The 22,068-nt window shown below is 37.1% G+C and overlaps 2 protein-coding genes across 3 annotated transcripts; one reads left to right on the top strand and one right to left on the bottom strand.

Moving 5' to 3' along the window:
• The first annotated feature begins 13 nt into the window (after window positions 1-13).
• On the top strand, window positions 14-5,968 carry l(1)10Bb (BUD31-like protein). Of its 2 annotated transcripts, XR_002010129.2 has the most exons (5): window positions 14-415; window positions 1,644-1,766; window positions 3,240-3,406; window positions 4,702-4,804; window positions 5,475-5,968. XR_002010129.2 is itself a non-coding variant. In XM_019059915.2 (4 exons), the coding sequence occupies exons 1-4, from the start codon at window positions 322-324 to the stop codon at window positions 4,750-4,752; spliced, it is 435 nt and encodes a 144-aa protein (XP_018915460.1). In that variant the 5' UTR covers window positions 15-321; the 3' UTR covers window positions 4,753-5,968. The 2 variants fall into 2 exon arrangements, 1 of the variants encoding a protein (XP_018915460.1); XM_019059915.2 differs by having other exon boundaries at window positions 15-415; window positions 4,702-5,968.
• Window positions 5,969-6,521: 553 nt separating this feature from the next.
• Window positions 6,522-20,063, bottom strand: cry (circadian regulator cryptochrome). The gene is made up of 10 exons (XM_019059903.2): window positions 19,906-20,063; window positions 19,373-19,529; window positions 17,484-17,656; window positions 16,995-17,156; window positions 15,458-15,562; window positions 14,261-14,505; window positions 12,756-13,023; window positions 11,148-11,395; window positions 10,479-10,635; window positions 6,522-9,640 (listed from the first exon to the last, which is right to left on the bottom strand). The coding sequence occupies exons 2-10, from the start codon at window positions 19,512-19,514 to the stop codon at window positions 9,512-9,514; spliced, it is 1,629 nt and encodes a 542-aa protein (XP_018915448.2). The 5' UTR covers window positions 19,515-19,529; window positions 19,906-20,063; the 3' UTR covers window positions 6,522-9,511.
• Window positions 20,064-22,068: the final 2,005 nt, after the last annotated feature.

The raw sequence follows: 22,068 nt of genomic DNA, 5'->3' as shown, positions 1-22,068 counted from the left end.
AATCGTAAACAAACGTGTTATCAGTGAAACTTCAGGAACTTTCATTTCTTAAGACTTTTCTACACTTTTGGAATGTAATTTTATGCGCAAATGCATTTTTGCAGTCAATTCCAAGTTTTAAAATCTCTAATTTAATTCTCAGAAGTTATCTTTTTCCCTGTTTACTCTGCCCTTTTTGTGTTCAGCTGTCGACAACCTCCACACATAAAGCTTATACGCTTTTCTTCGAGTTGATTCTTAGTCTCCTGGACTGAATATAAAGCATCTCAATCTTAATTATCTCGATTCTCCTACAGTCTCAACAGCAATTTTATACCTAACATGCCAAAGGTCAGGCGAAGCAAGAAAGCGCCACCAGAAGGTTGGGAATTGATTGAGCCGACGCTCGAAGAATTGGAACAGAAAATGCGAGAAGGTAAATATGTACCGCTATCTTAGACCCATGATATTAGACTTATCGTACGACATATCAAGCATCAGCTTTCTGAGGACAAAAAATCTGAAATTAACTCTATTAAATCGATTGAACACTTCTTATATACTTCTATTGATATTTTTTCCGATAAGACAAGTCGAATTATAGGATGGGACACCTTATATTTATCGTTATCTCTTCTGACTCTTTTTATTTTATTTTTCATCAAGTAATCTTTTTCAGATGCCATAAGTTGTGCCGTATGTGTTGCCCTCCCATAAATATCTTTCATACATGCAAGATATTGCTACTCTCTAAGTCTTGTGCTTTGGATATCTTATACCTTAAGCAGGGGTGCAGAATTTTCTCGATCCCCCGATCATGGTTGCATGGCCGCTCGTGTGTAAATTGGGAAAGGTTGTAAAAATTTGTAAAAATTGGGGTAGACTTTTTTTCCCTTGTTTTTGGGGGAAAAATAGATGAGCGCATTGTTATTTGTGCTGGATGCCTTTCAAGCTTGCTACATTCAGGGAAGAAAACTAACAAGCAAGTTGTTTCATTCGCTGGAAGTCTTTCAAGTACCCTGCTTGTGGGAAAGATACTTTTACGCGCGCTGCTTTTAGGGAAGGAGACTTCTGAGCACGTTGCTTTTGGGTGAGGAAACTTCTAAGCACTCTGTTTTACATGCTGGAAGTCTTTCAAGCACGCTACTTTTTGGGAAGGAAGCTGTTAAGCGTGTTGTTTAGTGTAGAGGCGCAATTATAGCCAAACAGCAAATTTTGGGGAAGGCAAATTATAAATAGGGGAAGGCCTAGAACTTTCCGCACCCCTAGTTAGAAGCTGTGATAATTTCATTTTATTATTAATTTGTTGGAATACCTAAGTTTGTTCTCATGCATTTCTTGTTAATATAATGGAATTTGGTTCAAATTAAATATATTCAGCTCCTGATCATCGCAAGAAGAGGAATATTATTGCAGAAACACAAAAAATGAACTTAATTTTAAAAAAATGAACTGGCACTAAAGTGGCTTCTGGAAGGCCACCTAAGCACAAGAAACGAAGGAGAACCATTCGGTGTAAATTAACCTTCACTGATGGTCAGGATATTAACATTAACATTAAACCTTCAATAGAATCTGAGAACTCCCCGATTTTTCCACCCTACCAACATTTAATTTTTTTATTTTTAATGTGCTAGTTTATAGTCTTCTGATGTATTTTCTAGTTGAAAATGAACCTCATGAAAACAGAAGGAAAGTGGAATCTCTGTGGCCAATTTTTAAAATACACCATCAAAAATCTCGATACATATATGACTTGTTCTACCGCAGGAGAGCTATTTCCAGAGGTGAGGTGACCTTTTTTTTTTGTCATTAGCATATTACTACCTACAGACAACAATAAGTACTGTTTTGTCACAGTACAAAGCAGCATAGAAGTCAGGCGTTTACCTCAAAGTTCTTGAAAATGGGTGACTGCAGCTCTTGTTGAAGTGCATCTGCTGGTCCAATTTCAACCGGGCAGTTTTGTAGGTGTAGAAATTTTTTCAAAGAAAGGAAAGGATTATATATGCACATCCCAATGTAAAGTTAGGTTTAAAAGATTTGAAGATTTCTTAGGTTTACTTGAAAGATTATCCAGTGGGTCAGTTGTGCTGGTCACAGAATCGTGTTTGGATCTATGATTCTTGTGGATTAACTGAAAATAATAAGATCTGTACAAACGGCAACTTCCTACCTTCAATATTAACAGAGATATTGTGCTTTGAAAAGTTGGGTTTTTGACATCATCCACCATGGTAGTGACACCCTTGGCTTCTTCCTCTTTTGTTCAATCAGTGATGCAGAAGGCACATTACGAAACTTCAACAACATTAAACGTAAACAAACTGTGGTGAACTGACAAACTCTTTGCATTGAGGGCATTATCTCCTGATAAAAAGATCCTTGAAATGCGAATCCATCTGCATGTTTCTTGAGTTTGTTAATGTTTAATGTTGTTGAAGTTTTGTGTTGTGCCCTCTGCATCACGGATTGTATAAAAGAGGGAAAAACCAAGAGTGTCACTACCGAAGTGGATGACGCCAAAACCCTGACTTTTCAAAGCGTGGAATCTCTGTTAATATTGAACATAGAGAGTTGCTGTCTGGACAGATCTTATTATATTTAGATAATCTACAAAGATCAAGCATCAAAACACAATTCTGTGACCAGCGCAACTGACCCATTCATCAATGCAGATCGTTTAGTCATTCACAATTTATCATTTATTCAAGAGACAGATCATTCGTGAGAAAATTTTCTCTCATCTTTTTTGCATTAAATTGAGAAAGTTGGTTGAAAGCCGTGAAGAGTGGTGCCAGTAGAAGCAAGGTAGCTTGGAAACCCGTGTATACAATTGCACCATTGTTTTTAACTTCAGTGACATAAGAAGAAAAAAAACTCTACTTTTACGATAGTTGCAAGAGGAAATTTAGTCAAGGGTCTTAGCAAATTTTTGATGGCAGTAAAGTTATGGAGATAAAGTGACATTATTTTGGGATCGGTGCCTCTTTTGTCCCTTTCATGTTTTGCTAAGTAATATCATGCACGTTCATAAAGCAATAAGCTAAAAACAAAAGATCATCACAAACTTTTAGAATTTGGGAGTAGTAAAATCCAATTTCAGTTCCAATGAAAAGGGAGTGGCAAATAGGCATTCTCACCCTTGAGTGTTAGATACATTTTATCGGAAGCAAAGTAACATTGATGTGAATTTCTTCCAAATGAATCCATGTTGCAGGAGGTTGCATAGTTTCATTTTTTGTCTTGTCTTGTTCCAGAACTCTATGACTACTGTCTACAAGAGAAGATTGCAGACGGTAATTTAATAGCCAAATGGAGGAAGCAAGGATATGAGAATTTATGCTGCTTACGTTGCATACAGACCAGGGACACAAACTTTGGCACTGCCTGTATTTGCCGAGTTCCCAAAGCAAAGTTAGAAGAGGTATGAGTTACTTTTTCTCTTTCCCGTTTTTTTTCATCCAAAAACAAAGTGCAAATTTGAATTTTTCACTTACTGTATCCCATCATAACGTAATTGATGCAGGAATCACGTTTTTGGAATTATGTTATTTCAGAAAACGCTATTACAAGAAACGACTGGCTTGAGGTTGAAAAAACGACCGTTGTTTACGAAAGAAAGTTATCATAAAAACACTTTAATGAGATACGACTATACATTCAAACCTTTTTATGGCCGCACTGCACCAAAACATTTAACTAAGGTGAATCCAGAGTTCGATTAGGGATCATTCAAGATTAGAGATAGCCCCACCAGTCATTACTCAGAATTTCACTTTCCTTCGATGATTACTGAAATAGTATTCCTCAAATTACAAAAAGCAGATCCACAAGATATAGATTATTTTTTGTTTGATTTTTTGAGCTAAAAATATTGGCAATTAGAATTGCAAGTGCAGAGAAAATACGGCTGAAACTTTCAGCTCAGCAGCGGCGGCCGAGCAAGCAACGGAATTCCTTGTGTTCTGTCTCTCTCTCTCCCATAGCCGCAATGGGAATTACTTTCCGCAGTAGTTACGACTCTATTTTTGAGAATTTTGAGAAGATTTTTTTACTGAGGGTTCCTCAAGTATGTTACTATATCCCCTGCATCCCCAATCTTGAATAAGTACTACAGTTTTTATTATTTTGGCAAATATATACGGCTATTCTGTGCAGCGCGACGTGGTGGCCAAATCGCAAAGTTCGAAGCCTAGATTCACCTTAAAGTAGCAGAATCCACCTCATCAATTTTCTATCTCTCCAGTCAAGTTGCTAAAGGATGTCAAATTCTCAGAGTTTCCATATTGATGGCCAAATTGCGAAACCATACATGTCTGTTTGCGATGTTGCATACTTCCTGTCTTACTTTATGTGTCTTTGGAAAACTAATCAATGTAACTTTTTGAGAATGTCTTTGATTTTTCCTCTCTGTTGACAGAATATATTCTACATAAATTTCAAGCCATAAAGTTGGCTTGTTTCTCTCCGAAAAAAGAAAATAGGATCCGAAATTTTGAAACACTGCAAGGAGATATGAATTGGCCATCGATATTTTTCGTAGAAAATCTAATTTTTCCCTCATCGCCAAGTCCTTAAAAAAATCCATCATATGTATTTTTCCATATCCCAGGTCATTAACAATTCTGTGAATCTTGGGTAGATCATAGATTTTTTTAGTTGAAAATGAAGAGTTTCTTTTTTATGGAACTAATCCTCATCTCGCCTTTTCTTTTTTAGGGTCGTGTTGTGGAATGTGTTCATTGTGGTTGTCGTGGATGCTCAGGATAAGTGATCAATGGGACGAATACTAAACTCCTCATTAAATACATCAGCTTTCAAGGTTGTAATTTCAAATGATAAAAAAAAGTCATTTTTGAATAATGAGACTCCATCCTGCAAGTTTCTCCAAGTTTACCAGACTTTCGTATATTACACGAAATTTTTTATATTAGAATGACCGTTTGAATACCATCATGTTAAGTCACGAACATCCAGCAATCAAAACTCGTCATCTTCAAAATCGCAGCTCTCATTTGCGGATTCACTTAACCCTCAAATTAACTTTGTCTCCTCTTTGATTGTGCTCTCAATTTCTCTCATGATTTTCTATCCTTGAAATAATATTTTCTTACTTATCATATTTGCAATAGGTCTGTCACAAAGTTTTTCCGAAGCAAGAATAAGAGTAGTTTGAGAGAGATATTGCTCTAAAATTAGGATGAACACATCTGGCGAGTCTGACATTCCCTCCTTACTTCACAATCTACTCAATAAATTTGCGCATTTTTTAGCCTCCTGCTTTCAAAGGCATACTATGACAAAGGCATGATTTGATTTAGATGAGTCCCTACTGTTTTACAACTTTATGCGAAACTCAAACTGCTGCCATGCTTCGCAGTTTTTTAATCAAGAACCACATCAAAAGGTCATTAATTCAACATCTTCACTTTCCCGATTTCCAAGGTAAATTCAATTAGCAGAGAGTATTTTTGTGTTTGTTTTTATTTCAGGAACTGTGTCACATAACGGCAACCAATTTCGCTGTAAGAAACCAAAGCAACGCACCTGTGTCCATTCGTGTCTTTGCTGTAGTATATTTTTTAAATCAAGAAGCTCAAAAATATGCGAAATTGCACACGCAGATTGTGAGGCACAGAGTAAATTTTAAATTTCATTCTTCTCTTTGAGCCATTTTCCATGAGAAACAACTCCTGTCATCACTCCTGAAAAAGTTTATGACTCACTTATTATCACATGATTGTTGGACTTCATGTTGATCTCTCACGATCATTTATTATATCTAACCCTCTGAAACGAAGCACCCAAGTTCTTTTGGAGAATCTTCATCAGTAGCATTTTTCGTAAACTTTTGACACTCATTATTGTTTATTAAATCCTTAGATTCACCATTGGTTTGTTCTGTTTTATTACTGTTCGAAATTTTGCCTATTTTTCAACAAAGACTCTTAAATAAACATGAATTCATCTCTATTGTTTCTTTTCATTCAAGAGTTTAATTTCATGCACATTCCGGTTCGATTATTTATATCAGTTTACAGTCCGAGGGATTCAATGTAATCAGGTTAAATTATAAAATAGAGAAGGCTTCCAGAGTAAGATTTTAGTCATTTCTCATGTACCAACAGTGAAACTGCAGGAACTTGTATCACCGTTTGCTGCGTCGCAGACTTCCTGACATACTTTTTTTTAAATAGAAAAATATCCAAGGTCATTTTTTGGAAACTTCCAGGATTTTTCTTCTCTACGTAAAGAATATTCTGTGAAAATTTTAAGCATAAGTGACGATTTGTTCTCCTTTGATAAGTAAACTGAGAGCGGAGGTTTAAGAGAACACAGCAAACGAGAAGTGCAGCTTCCTCATCAATATGCCTAATCTGAATAGTTCGATTAACAATGGTCTCAGATATGCACGTGCTTCTTCTGGTAGGTATCACTCAGAGAAACAAACGCATCCATAATTATGTGGCCTCTTTCTGAAAAACTTCTCAAGTGTGCAAGATGCGAAGGATGGTAGAAAAAAGAAAAATATCAAATAATTCATGGAACTACATTTAATTAAATCATTTTTAAAACTTACAAATAATTAAAAATAACTATATAATAAATCCATAAAAATACATATAGTATCTATGTTTACGATACCCCTAGTGAGATCAGTATGGTCAATAAGTCCGAGACTTATTTCTAATTTGTTCCCAGAAAATTGAATGATAGTAAGTGGAATCACCGTTTTCCATTAAAAATATGGACTTTAAAACTACAGCATAAAATAAAGACTGAACTTAACACCGTTGTATCTACGGTAACATTTTTTTTAAGCTCGCACATTAATACATCACATCGTTGGAAGGCATGTCTTGAAAGCTCTGTGTTGTTCATCTAGAACTACCTTAATCTAAAATGAGTAAAAACTGCAGAAAAATAGAGTGTAAAAATTCCATAAATTTAATTTTGAAATAGAGTTTGGGGTGCCCGATTTTTTCAGTCGATAGAAAAATGTAGACCAAGCAGAAGACTTATGAAAGCCACTCCCCTCGGTGAAAATGAAAGTTTTAACTTTTTTTAATGTTCCTCAGTCAACATGAGTCTCTTTAAAAGGAAAAAATTCCTATAAAATACTAACGATTACAAAAAAACGTGATGGAAAATTCGTAAAATTGCAAGTGGAAATACACATTTTTTTTTTTTTTAATTTCACTGATATACCTCCAAGTGGAAAATAATTTATCCGAGTCCCAAACGAAGAAAACTTCATGACAAGCGTAATAGAGTACATTACAATTCTATGCAATAAATTTCCAAACAATTAAAAGAAAGAAAGAAAGAAAGAGGAATTTCTAGAAAGAGGAATGAAAGACTTTGGAGCAATTTTTTTTAGCTAATATCAGACTCTAATATTCAGCTAGGAAACTATCACAATTAAACAGGTACCTACATTTTCTCTTCTTCATTTGATTATTTCAAAAAATTAAAAAAAAATGCAGCAACTTTATCATCTCTTGCAGCAGAGATAGATTTTCCCAAGAAGCGCAGATTCTTCCAAATAAGTAAATAAGAATAAAAAAACAACCAATAACAAAAAATAAGAATCAAACTAGAAGGAAAAATAACAAGAAAATAGGGAAAGAGAACAAAATTAAAACATCACAATTCTAAATGACAGTGAACCATTGGATCAAAGCAGATATGATCTCTTCTTAACAAAATACATACATTATTTTATGAGAGATGCACTTTAACTACATCTGCAGAATGATGTAATACCTAATCCTCGACTTTCGGAATAATGGTATGCATTTGCAAAAACTTGAAAAAAGAAGATGCATAACTTTTAACATCAAGTTGATAGTAGAAGTATTGAAAGGAGCTTGTAAAAGGAAAAATCTTCTGTTTGGTAAATGATGCACAATTCGATTTTTCTTCCCTTGCTTGGTTTTGTATTTTAAATTTAAAGGACAAATAAGAGGGAAAAACGTAAAATCATTGCACTGCCAGCAATAAACAGATAACATCTCATTTGCGAGCAAAGAAAATGTTAAAGGCTAAAACAAAAAATACTTCAATGTCAAATTTTTCATTACGTTTACCTTCAAAATGAGGTATCCACTGATTTTTAATGATAATGGTATCTGTAGTAAATTCCTTACTTGTAAACACGAATGGAAACTATAAGTGGACGAAATTCGTATAAATCAGCCTTGACTGCATTTCACTTTGCCTAGTTTCTTTTTTGATTTTTGAACGGCCAACTTAACTACCTAATGTCTTTAAACTTTCTGGATATTTTTTCTAGAGCTAGATTATGAAGAATATACTAACAAAGAGCTCGCCCAAGAATATACTTTAGGTTTCAGCGTTGCTTAGATTTCTGTTCAGAAAATAAAACACCAGAGAAAGTAAGGCAACGTCTGAAGTAGTTATGCTGGAGGGGTGCAATTCATTGATTTTTCAAAAATAGTGTAAAGATACATTGATTCAAAGACTGTCAAGAAATATATGTACTTCCCTTGTTTTACTTCTCTTCCTAAGGTGATGTTACAACTCTGCATAACGCAAAATATTCTCACTACAGAGGGTGAAAGCTCATTAGGAGCAGATTTTCTCTCTTGGAGTTATGCTATTTGGCGCTGGGCCTCAAAAGTTGATAACTTGGAACTATTGTTGCTCCAAACACCATAACTTTGAGAGGAAAAATGTGCTATCAAAGAGTTTTTTCTCTCTATAATGACAATACTATTAATAATTAGGTCACTGCCTTACCATGGCTATGATCGTATGATCACCAACTACTGCATACTCGATTGAGTCTCTTCTTCACCCAAACTGGTGGTACAGGAATTGAAAAACCCTAAATTATCACTTTTTACTATTCGTACTTTGACTAGAATTCAGACCTTGAAATATCTAGGGATGGAGGAACACAATACATGACAACAAAAATATGAGAGCAAATTTGACATTGTCAACATTGCTGCAAGATACAGAAGGTAGAAAATACCTTCAAATGCTGACAATACAATTCCAGGAAACAGTACTGCAGCACTTTCATTCCATAAAGACGAAAATTCAACAAGAACAAAAAGCTACTTTAGTTAATTTAATCTTTGTTATGAACTAGAGAAAAACATTCCGCTTCCATTCTTATGATGTTTCCGAATATTTTCAGAATTTCATGGTAACTAGAATAAAAATGGCCTACATAAATATAATCTTATACCCAGCAGCAATAGTTTATGTCATTCTTTCAAACTCATTTTAAGAGCGTATACATGATGAAATTAAAAACTTACTATATTTGTTCCAAAATTAGATGAACAAACAGCGTAATTGACAGCAAACGCAATCTAGTTACTTAAAGTAATTTGCTGATTCATTAAAACACAAAAATTCTTACCCAATTAAGTATGATATAAATTTTTTTTTAAACTTGAAGTTGAGTTTCGCGTCAAAAAATGTTTCTTCTTCCTTATAGGAATTGAAATCTAGTAGAATCACACCCAAATGCAATTGACAGGTGATAATTAATTTACTTCAAAGTGCTAAGGTGACTTGTGCAGGAATCTGGAAGCCACATGTATTGTCTTATCTCCAATTCATCAGAGGGAGCGCAGTGAGGTGTCCTCACCTTCAAACTTTTACAGATTTCCTTCATTTTCTGAAAAAAAAAACGAATATGTACTTAAATTAAAAGATTGTCTAGACTTCTAGCTAATGCTTCGGTTTAAAACTAACATTATATACAATACTCCCTGTATTGAATATGAACTCAGTTGTTCAGTCATTTCCCACGAGAGGGAGCAAATCTTTGTTGCACTGTTTCAGTATTTTTTACTTACATTAAATGTATTATGTAGAAGGAGAATTTTGGCTTGGATTTGCCTGAAGTTTTCAGAGATTCTTCTTGACACAGATGAGAAAAGACACTCGAATTTTCGAACAAATTCCTGCAATGGTTCTATGAAAAAGTAAAATGTCTGCAGAAATACTCAAACAAAGCAGAAAGGATACAAAGATTTGGTTAAAAGTATACAAGCCACTCCCATTTTAAGTTTATTTCATGCTTATCAATAACCAAATGCAGAAACCGCTCATCTCTTGCTGTGATGTTGCCAACTTCCCATCACATTTCAAAATTTTACAAGAGTTTCTGTTATCTTCAGAAAATTCTATGAAAATTTCAAGCAATAGAGTTGGAGCATTCCCTTGAGCATGATGTTGAAGAGTTCTCAATTGCTTCATTCCCTCTAATTTCCCTCCCTTTCCCATATTTCCAGCACAAACTTTCCTCTTGATAACCCTATGTTTGCTCTCATTTATATCAAGATTTCTTACGCTAAAACTAGATTTTTCTCCTGGATTCAGAATAATTAATCAACTTTTTTATCTTTGGCTCAATTCTTCATAGCCAAATCAATGACAATCACCAAATTTAAAGCAAAATAGATTTCATAGCAGATGATGTTACACCTTTGGGACACTAAACGCTCACTTACCTCTTTATTTTCATGAGATACGACATTGTGATCAACAATTCTTTTCGGATAGTCTCGACCAATAACACAATTTGCATGCTCTTGAACTTCCAATGGTGCCCTCCACGGCTCATAAACATACTCAACCGGCATTTTCTGCAATTCTGGTACATAACGCCTGTAAATCAAATTAAGGTACCTTAGCATTATTTGCTCATGAATAGGCACTATAAATAAAATGGGTACATGAATGGGTACTTAATAAAAATATAAAGTACTAAGTAAAAGTTGAAGAGCAACTTTGGAAATTAAGAGTTTTTTTTTTTTTTTTTTTTTTTTTTTTTTTTTTTTTTTTTTACATTATAGCTTGAATTTTTTAAGTTATTATAACTTTCTTTAGAAAAACTATGAAGTCTATTTTAAAAAATCTAGTGGAGAAGGTAGAATGAATATTAAAAGAAAATTGATGAGAACATGCAACTTTCTGTTTCTCGGCTGATTACTTAAAAAGAGAGAAACGATGATTACAAGAAGTCACAACTAATGCTTTGTTTTAAAACAGAATAATTGTTTTTGTGTCAAAAGCCAAAGGAGACAGAACAATTTATAGGGTAGTAAGGATGTTCTCAATATTTCGAGAGTTGCAATAACAGCTAAGGTACTTCTATTAATCCTATCAGAGGTACTCACTTGACAAACTCTCCGTATGGATCAAGTCGTCGACCATAATTAACTGGACAGATACAAAAATTGCAATCCAACAACTTTTCAAAAGCAGAGCTTGAGACCCACATCCAATTCCCAGCGCAAACAGACCAATCAGCATCCAGTAGGTAGCGTAAAAAATGGCGAAGACCTTCTTCCCAGGATATCCAAAGATCTCCTCGAGTTAAGAAACTTGAGACAGCATTACGTCCGATGTGATGAATCCAACCCTCCTATAAATAATTTAATAATTTAAATAGGTTTCTAGGCCTTCATATAAATACAGTATGGTATATATTGGATTAAGATTAACACTGTATATAAAAAAAAATAAAGCTGCCGCCAGGGATTTAGAGCTGAGGTTTGAGGGAGCATCATAAACGGAGCCGCATCGGCGCGCGAGGCGGAGGCCCGGCGCGGACTTTCATGACGCTTCGATCAGTGCGCCGGGGGAGCGCATATGCCGTTGAGGCGGCTTCACCTGGTGAAGCCGACTCCCGGCTCCTTTTCTGATGCTGCATCAGTTTTGATGCTGAGTCCAGCATCAAAATTAGCGGCTTCAATTAGCGGACGCGTCGGACGCCAGCGCCCCGGGCCCGGCTGCCGGTCGGCTAACACCCTTCCTCGGCGTCCACTTCTTAGAACTTCTCGGCGAGGCGTGGGCCGCCGCCAAGACAAAGGGGTGTTCCGCGAATTCATCGCCGAGTCCGAGGGTCGCGGTCTTCTGGGACAGCCCCGTCGGTAATTAAGCTGGGTGGCGGGTCCGAAAATTGAGGCCGTATCGGGCCGCAAGCCGACGGTCCGGCCTCAGAGGCTGAGGCCCATGTTGGTCCCTGAGCCAGCATCAAACCTCAGCATCAGCGCTTGAGGCTGGCTCGGTCGGCTCTCCAGCATCGGGCTTCAATGCCCGAAGCCGGCGGCCGGCAGGTTGAGCGCATCAGGCTCCGAGCCGTATGCCCGAACGGCCGCTACCTGGGCATACGGCATTGATGCTGAAGCTACGAGTCGATGCTGTACAGCATAACCTCATGAGGCGCCTCAAATGCCTGGCTGCCGCTCCCTTCAAAATTTCTTAACTTTCATCGGGTAAACTTGTAACACAATCGAGGTGAAGTCTAATGATTGAGAGCCTTTACTTCCAAAACTGCCCAACTCAGACAAAACGAAAATTTAATTTTATGGCAGAAAATTTATTTTTAGATTCATACGCACCTTTCAATTTTATTTTTTCCTTTTATTTTGATACGATAGGTACGAGTTCAATTTGTTTCGGATAGAGCCTATCGAGAGAGCCTAGGTTTAAAAAGTTCATACTATTTATGATGAAAGAGACAAAATGTTTTAAATTTTTTGCAATAGGGTTCTCTTTGGAAACTGAACAAAATGCCTCAAAAAACTTTCCATTCGCTAAAAGTTGTCGGCTGGATTCAGTTTTTCCGTTTTTCAGAAATCTGGTTTTCGTTTCTTCAGTTTGACTTGTTACAAAACAAGCTTTTCAATTGTCTCAAGCACAGAGTAAACTACTACAAAACTATGTGCGAGCTACTACCAAAGGGCAAAAAATTATCTACCTAGAGGGAGCGTTCAAATTACCTGCTTTAATTGTCGCATTAAGGCATCAATGAATGGGTAGCCAGTTTTTCCATCTTCCCATGCCTTGAGATTGGCCTTAGCTGTCTCGTCTTTCACTGATGACCATGGGATGTTCAGACAAACAGGGTTCCGTGCCATTTCTGCATAGTACTTATTATCAACAGACATGGTGTAGAAATATTCTCTCCAGATAAGTTGACTTGTGATGTTGGAGTTGGATGGCATGTTGTGAACATCGCTGAATGTGTCATGAAGAGCCCAGAAAAACCTTGGAGGAAAAAATTTCATATTTGATGAGTTGAATGCAGGGTTGCCACAGAATTTAGAAAATGAAATTCCCTGATTTCCCTGACACATTAGGGTAAAATTCCTTAAGAAGACATAATCGAAAATAGTTTTCAGACATTTGTTGTTCGAAACCTCAAACCTATTCTAGAGAGCAAATTAAAGTGATATAACAAATTTGCCCTGACATTTCCTGGTATTCCCTGACTGTGTCAACCCTGTGAATGGTTTCCTTCACTAACCAGAAGGAGGACAGTGAGAGTATAATTTTTTTAAGAAGTAAAATGATGAATCGTGCTGAATCTGATTATGAAGTTGTTGGAGAACTTGTGGGGAGACAATTATCGTACTTTTCAAAATTATACAACACCAAAGCTGTCCAGATCTCCTGAACCTCCTTGAAAAACACGCTAAAATGCTTTAAAAAGCGTTAGTGATTTGATGCTAAACAACGCAACAAGAATAATAGATCTGAGTTTTGAGCCAAACTTTGCAATAACAATAATGTTACAAGTGTTTGAAATAAATGTTTCCTGGGACTGGCACCAGCATCGCCAAACTTTAACAGCAGTCTTTTCGTTTATCATTTTCGTTTAAATTTATCCACAACTTGTGCAGTCAGTTCCTTATGTTCAGTGTTCGAAACTCACTTTGGAGTTTCAGGAGTCATGTGGCGCATCAAGCTCGATTTTGGGGGCCAAATTGACTTTTTGCCTATGTATCACGGCGCATTTAGTGACAAGTTAGACGCAACATGTTTTAGTTACAGAACTAGTAGCTGTTACTTGAAGGAAATTTCGAAAAATCACCAAACAGAAAAACTAGGATTTTTTTTACCAGGTGGGGGGGGGGGGGCAACTTTTAGGGGCCACGATGGTGCAGAGCCTTCATTTTTTAGGCGCCATGACCAATTTCTTCGGCACATTTGGCTCAAGGGTACCTGTGGGTTTCGAACACTGCTTATGTTTTAATTTTGAATGGAGGAGACCTTCCACTATTTTTCTGTATCAAAATAATGAAGACATTGAAGGGACTATTTTTCTTTGTACATCTATGCAAATTTTACAATTTGCAAACTTCAATCCCCGCATAATGAAGAACCAAATAGAAGAAACACTGTTATCTTAGAACAACTAAATTGTAAATTTCAGGAAGAGAAATGAAAAGTCTAGGTTTCAAGTAGGTTCTTGAATGTAGGGAAAATCGGAGTGTGTACATACTTCCGAACAGACAAGCATCCATATCTTAATGCTGCAGACTGACTTGTTGGGGGACCAAGCAAATCCGGCTGAGTTTGGTTCGGTTGACAAAATCCTTGTCGAAAAGCTTTCTCCTCCACAGCAATTCTCTTCCGCAAATTGGACAGAGCTTGATTTTCCCCGCCGAACCATTCAATAGTGTATTCCGACTGCTTCAATTCCGGTTTGAGGTTAAAATCGGCTGGAACAGGAATCTTGTCTCTGACCTAAACAAAATTAGATTTTATAAAATTGTCTGGTCGAGAAAGAAGCATCAAGGAAAATACATTTTAAAACAGACATGGTTCCTGACTTTGGATGGATAGTTACCTAAATTGACTTATCAGCTACATTCTGACCAGCATTTTAAATAGAGCTGAAATTTTCGGAAAATCTTTAGGGAAACAGCCTAAATTTTAGAGAGCTTCATTAGGGGTAACCAAATACTAGAATGCAAAAACCTTGGCATATTAATATTGAAATTGACAAGTGCTACCTATACATTGGTTTTAAGAACTGCAGCCTGATTGTTAAAATTTTTTGTTTGTTGGGGCGACATAGATGACATAGGTCAAACGGCGGAGCGTGATTGGTCGGCTATGTCTTATCGCTGCTTTGTCATGCCTATGTCGGGTTGAACTGACAACAAGCTAATGGCACCTCTTATGTTTCCGACAGTATGTTGTCCATTCCACCTGACAAAGGCACGACAAGGCAGCGACAAGACATAGCCGACCAATCACGCTCTGCCTTTAAACCTATGTCATCTTTGTCGTCCCGACAAACACAAAATTTTAACAATCAGGCTGCTGAATGCACAATTCATATTTTGGATCTGGACTTTTTTTTTAAATCTAGATTGATCCAAAGATATCCATTTAACCGGTTAAGAGACTACAGCAGTTCCAGTATGATTCTACTGTTAATCAAGAGTTATGGGTATAACAGATGTTCCTATTTGTTCTCCTTCTTCTGTTTTTTCATACAGGTACTAGTAGTATTATCTGTCAATCGGCCAGCTGCATCATCTGTGGATTGTGAGATGAATGAATGGAGAATCCTGAGGTGATTTGAATGGTCTAATGATAAAAGGTTTCACATGTTGACCCCTTTTTGATTCCACTCTTCAATCAACCAGCAAATTGTTATACACTTAAATAAGATAAAACAAAGACTCACATCAAGTTCACGCTTCAAACTCTCTGGTAGCACACCAAACTTTATTCCATCCCAACAAGGATCCTCAACCGGTCTCGGTGGGGGCCCAATCACAGACACAGTGTGCTGTAAAATCAAAAAACAGGTGAGAATTTAAAAGGTGAAAAACTTAAATTTTTCAAATGATTCACCTAAAAAAATAAAAAGACAGAGATTTGTTTTATCAATGCCTTGAATGCCCTTTGAATCTTTCCAAATAGTAGAAAATAAAACAATGGAATCACTTAAAAACATTTCATGAGGTAACTGTCCAAAGGTAAAATTTCTGTGATCTAATTTCTGAGTTCACAACGGCCTTAGACCACAAGAAATATTTTTGAGGTAAAGACTCAACCCTATGTTTCACCTCCCTACTCTAGTTCCTTCAAAACAAGGCCTGTCATAAACTATAAAAAAAAATTTCAGGGGTTTGAGGGACTTTTCATACTTCTCCATTGAGTAATTCCATGTCAACTCAACGAGGTTTTGAACCTTGACCTCTTGGATCATGTTCAAACTTGGTACGCTATAAGTTCAAATTGAAAAAAAAAAATATTCCCCAAAATTTTATGTCATTTGGTCGCACCGGAATTTCAAAGTTTGCAAAAAATTGAGTTTTTTTATGACCAATAAAACTTTGAACGGCTGTTCCATGAAATTGGATGTGTGCATTCCCAATGGTGCCATAGATTCATTTGCTGTTACCTGTACGTGCCGTTAGAGAAAAACTTTTGCAACCATTTTTTTCTTATTTTTCATTTCATCCATTACCAAATATCACCGTTATTCCAACCAATGCATCGGTGAGCAGTACCATGATTATGTTGACATCAAACTTCAAATCACACTACATTTAGGTCCTAGTGTGGAGAGGTTGGGCATAGAATAATAGCATAGAGTACATAGAGTCGAAATGTTAATAGGAGAGCTGGCGCCATGTTCTGCTCGACGAGTTCCGAGCCCGGTAACCACCAAGCTTCAGTCACTTTTTCGATAGACGTTCGATCTAAAATGGCGGTGTGGAATACGTGTTAATTCCTTTCTTCTTTGTTTACGTCAGATGGCCGGGTACCTGTGTATCGCAAACAATCACTCATGTATCGAAAAAGCAACCCTGCGTCACACAGGAGTCTTTAAATTTGGGACCTGGAAAATGCTAAAAAGTGGCGCCAGCTCTCCCACTTACACTATAACTCTATGTACTCTATGAATAATAGCTATCAGAAGGGCAGCAGTCACCCAACTTTGTTCCACTGCTTGAGGTCCCAGCGACCTCTGCTCACCCATTTCAACTTTCGCAGGGAATTGCATCCAAGTGCGGCCGCTCTCACCCTGCATCTCTCTACCGTTTCAAGTTTTGCGGGGAATTAAGCGGAAGTCTGCTGCAAAAAAGTGACTAAGCACGATCTTACAGGAGAAACTACCAGTCGCCCTTCTGGTAACAATAATTCTACGACTAGGGTTCAAATTATTCATAAAAAGCTCAGAGAAGCAAATTAAAATGTAAAATAATACTTACAAGAAACATAGAGTACGTTAATGGTGGTGAACCTCCGTTTGTGTCAATTATTTCTCTGGGGTCCCACAATGTGTGCGAGATACTTTCATCCCAAATGATATCCAAATCGTCGCATAATTTTTTCACAGAACTGTCTCTTGCTTGCCAAATAGGCTCACAATCCTGATTGAAAGAGACGAACAATCCAGATCAGAAAAATAAAAGGCTGACATAAGGTATTTCAAAATATACTTTGAAAGATAAAACAAAATGTATTATTTATAAGAACCAGTGAGTAAGAGTGACGGACCTCATGTTGTTACACCTCTAGCATCACTGCTTTACACATCTGATTTTGTGCTTGAAAAAAAACTGAAACCTGAGTGCAGGCATAGGATAAACACGGATAATAAGCCACATAGCGCACACCTAAAATGTTTTAAATTATGTTGAATGTTTTAAATCCGAACTAACTTCTGAAGGATTGCCTAATTAAGATAGTTGTATTACCTGCTCAAAAGTCAGTTTGTAGAAATTGAGATGGGCTTTGAATTTAGCAAAAATTTCAATTGGTGACCCGAAGAAGACGTAGAGCTTTCCTCCTTTGGCTCGAAACTGATTGTCCAGATCTTCTAGAGACTCTAACAAAAACTTCATTCGATTGTAACTAATGAGTTTGGTGCCTGATTCAAAGAAATACATACAAAAATATACTATATTTGCTAAACATAAACATATATTTAACAAGAATCTTGATTCAAAAAATAAAATTTAGTTTATTTTTTAATTGATTGTTGAATGTTGATCAACTGATTAATGCTAGTTGTGATTTTTTTGCAAATTGAGAGACTCTACTATTATGAGTTACTCTTACTATTATACTATATTGAGAGACGCAACTAGAGACTCTAACAAAAACTTCATTTGATTGTGACTGAAGGTTTTGGTGCCTGATTCAAAGAAATACGAACAAAAATATACTATATCTGCTAAACATATACATACACTGAAAACATTAAATTGCTGATTTAACAATTCGATTGCTAAAAAGAGTGACTGCAATGTTTCAATGAAGATTTTACAACATAAAAATGCTACTTTAACCACCCCCATGGTTAAATTAACTTACAATAGTGGTTAAAGTAGCATTTTTTTGTTGTGAAATCTACGTTGAAATATTGCAGTCACTTTTTTTGGCAGTTGAATTGTTAAATCAGCAGTTTAATTTTTTCCGTGTATATTTAAAAAGAATCTTAATTCAAAAAATAAAATTTAGTTGATTTTTGCATTAATTGCTGAATATTGATCAACTGATCAACCTTGATTGTAATTTTTTGGCAAAAGGGCCCCTCTCAACAATTAAGACGCATTTGACATGGATTCTCTCATCCATAAGGAATCTCCCTGACGCATAGACGCTGTTAGTGGCACGTCTCAGAAAAGCGATATATATCGATTTTTTCACATTGGTACTTAGCATTGAAAGAGGTTATGCCACGGTTACTGTTTGGATCCAATTTGATACAATGGAGAATCCCTATGATGACGCCGTCACTAATAACGTCTATTGGGGCAAATCACCTTTCTTCCAAGAGTGTACATTTCTCTTAGGTTCATCAGGGTTCTAATTACTGACCCTGTATAGATCTTGGAGCGTTGCCTACAAGAATGGAGAGGCCGTAACTACGTTCTTGTGACGTCACGCTAGTAGATGAAACTCGGCCGCGGTTTAACATGGGTTCTTATGGGAGAGCGCCTGACACGTTTTCCTTTCGTGCCGATATCTTCTCGGGGGTTGATCTGATGCAAAAATTCATACAAACCTTTTCGAAAGAGGATAAAATTTCACTCCAGAAAACTAACTAATCCATTTATGACATTGTCTGCTAATCGAGGAAATGAAAAGCTTGATACCAAAAATCATTACTCCACTCAGATTCAAACGTGCCGCTCACACAAGTTTGGCCGTCGAGGGCCACTCTGATTGGTCCACGCAGCGATTGCCTCACTCATCAAAGCACCGATGACCTGGAGATGCTAGTTGTTTTTGGTAAATATCTACTAGCTTGACGTCACAAAACTGACTCGTTACGGCCTCTCCATTCTCGTAGGCAACGCTTGGAGCTCCCTTCCCCTCGTCCATTAGAAGATGATCCCCTTCAGCTAATAGATTACAGCACTCCAAGGAATTATAAAGTAAAACTTATCTCCTTTCAACATTAGGGCAGAGTAACCCCATCCATCAAGGTAGCAACTCTGTTGACCCTCTAATAGATGCATCCTCTCTTGTTGGGGCGAAGTTCCCCTAACCTTCAGAGTGGCGATGAACTAAAATAAATGATGCTGGAAGTGACCTAGGGAAAATTGTGAGTACATATGTGCTGTTCAGAATTACTTACCAGCACTTTCTCCATCAAAAATAAATACAGGATAAAAGATGTCTGTATCCTCGAGAGCCCGCAGTAGAGCAGGATTATCATGAATTCTCAAACCATGGCGAAACCACAAGACCGACACCCTTGGGCTCCTGTCTTCAGACATGATGACTGGGGCTATCTAAAAACAATTGGAGAGACAACCCGTTAGAAAATAATACGCAAATGTAGCCTCATACGATAAAGATTTGAAGAATAAATACAAACACTTGCTGCAGAGAGCAGAGCTATGCGAGATTCCCTTCTTTTCAAGGACTAATACTTATTAAAAATCATCTGAGAACGGATGATGGATGAGCTAAACGACAGATATGCTCCTTAGACTTTGCTAGCTTGAGAAGCAGATTGAAACTTCTACTCGAGAGAAACAATTTTATCATCACTTGACCATATGTATCCAGTAGTTTAGCAAAGATCGACACAGATAAGAAAAGTAAATTTGAGACCTATCACTGACTTGGATTCTTCTGCTTCTTCATAACTTGTAAAATACATACCTGGTTATCCAGCTATCAGACCCACAGAAAGATTCAACAGATATATAAGTAAGTTTGTATGACTGGATATCGGATCGATTAGCATTCCACAGGTTTCTTCAGACTCTTGACGTCTTATCAAAACGGGGGCTACTGATATCATATCAGAGCATTAGCGCAGCCGATGTACACGTGCCATCTCGGCAGTTCCGATTCCTTGTCTTCAACTTTCGGGATTGTCAAAACCCAAAAATATCAATAATTTCCCGAAAAATTTTGCCTCCGAAGAAAGAATAATTCAAAAGCGCATTAATGATAGTTTCAGTCAGTTGGACGAGGAATAGAGGAGAAAAAATGTACAAATGAAAAATGACTGATTGATCGTATTGACGATTTGCGTGCTCAGTGAACCTACGGCCTATGGCTTTTCAGTCGTATGTCTACAGGGTGCTCCAAACATCCAGCCCCTTCTAACTTTTGAACGGTTCGAGATAGAAAAATGAAACTCTCAAAGGGGACCATCTTTTTGGGGGGTCAAAATTTTGATTGGCAATTTTTTTTTTTTTTTCAAACGGCAAACCCTATCTTGTGATACCTCATTCGAAAGAACATAAAAAACTAAGAATTTTGGCGCAAACCGCAGATCAATATCTTAATTTTTGACCGAGTTATTATGATAGGTCAAAGGTCAAATTTGACCTATTTTCAAAAAATCATAAGTCCGGTTCAAATTATCGTAAAGAAAAAAATAAAACGGGAAAATTTACCAAATTGTGTTCGCTTTTAAGTAAAAATTGCAGAAATCACTTCGAACTAATTTTAAGGGGGGGGGGGGGGGGGTTCGGACCCCCAAATACGTCAATTCAAAGGTCATTCAATTTTCCCGCGAAATTAGCCAATTTCCCCTAGATTTGCCTCCACATTATCTCAGTAAGGTCAAAATCAGTTCAACATTAAGTTGGTAAGTCCCCAAATTCCGGGAAGAGTTAAAAAAACGAAATTTAAGGTGATTAAATTTGACCGTTTAAATTTCGTTTTTTTGAACTCTTCCCGAAATTGGGGACTTGCCAACTTTGAACTGATTTGACCTTACTGAGATAATATGGAGGCAAATCTAGGGGAAATTGGCTAATTTCGCGGGAAAATTGAATGACCTTTGAATTGACGTATTTGGGGGTCCGAACCCCCCCCCCCCCCCCCTTAAATTAGTTCGAAGTGATTTCTGAAATTTTTACTCAATACTCGGTCAAAAATTGAGATATAGATCTGCGGTTTGCGCCAAAATTCTTAGTTTTTTATGTTCTTTCGAATGAGGTATCACAAGATAGGGGTTGCCGTTGGAAAAAAAAATTTGCCCCCCCCCCCCCCCCCCCGAGCACTTTTGGAACACCCTGTATGTACTCCGTTCAGTGGGGTGGCGTGCTTTGCGATATATCGATTGATTTAACCTATGCAAAAAGATTGATGGATAGAGTGATCGCAACGATCGCCTTAACTATCGATTCTTTACCATAGCTTCTAACGGGGAAATATCGATATTCGATCACTCTCGCAATTACGCCTTGGCACTGACCACACTGACTCCGTTTCGCACCGGCTCACGGTGGATCGAGTCAATGGTTGAGGTCGGTCATGGGCGAAGAAAAAAAAATCGGATTTTAAATTTTTTTTCTTGGTTTTCTAGTAGTTGAGCTTCCATAATGAATGTATCCATGATTCAAGGGTCTTTGAACCCTTCCGCTTTGACATGCGGGTTGCCTAAAGCTGACATTGCAGGTGGTATCAAATTTGCCGTCTGATTCTCAAGGTTTTATTTCGCTTTTGCATGAGTTCTGTGGCAGATGAATCAAAATTTCAATTAAACATGCTTATTCTCCTCCCTTTAAGGAACATGTTGGTATAGCATTAATGTGCATTGGCATATTTTTAGGAGGACCAAAACCACCTCCAAAACTTGCTTTAAAAAAACGTCCAAAAAAATGTTAAGAAAGCTCGATAAAAAAATGTCCACAAGTGTCCCCAAAATCCTTTGTTGGGTTGCTTCTTGTACCCTATCAGGAATGATAAAATGTGGTAATTAGCCGCTAATATCCACTAATCTGCGAAAACGGTCCATTTGAATGATAGGAAGTCGCGCCTGCTGGGAACCAGTCTTGCTTTAATAATAATTCTGGAACCAATTGT

Source organism: Bemisia tabaci, chromosome 6, assembly GCF_918797505.1.
Source record: "Bemisia tabaci chromosome 6, PGI_BMITA_v3".
Taxonomy (NCBI): Eukaryota; Metazoa; Arthropoda; class Insecta; order Hemiptera; family Aleyrodidae; genus Bemisia; species Bemisia tabaci.
The sequence above is the reverse complement of the archived record's forward strand: the minus strand, read 5'-3'. Positions and strand labels throughout refer to the sequence as shown.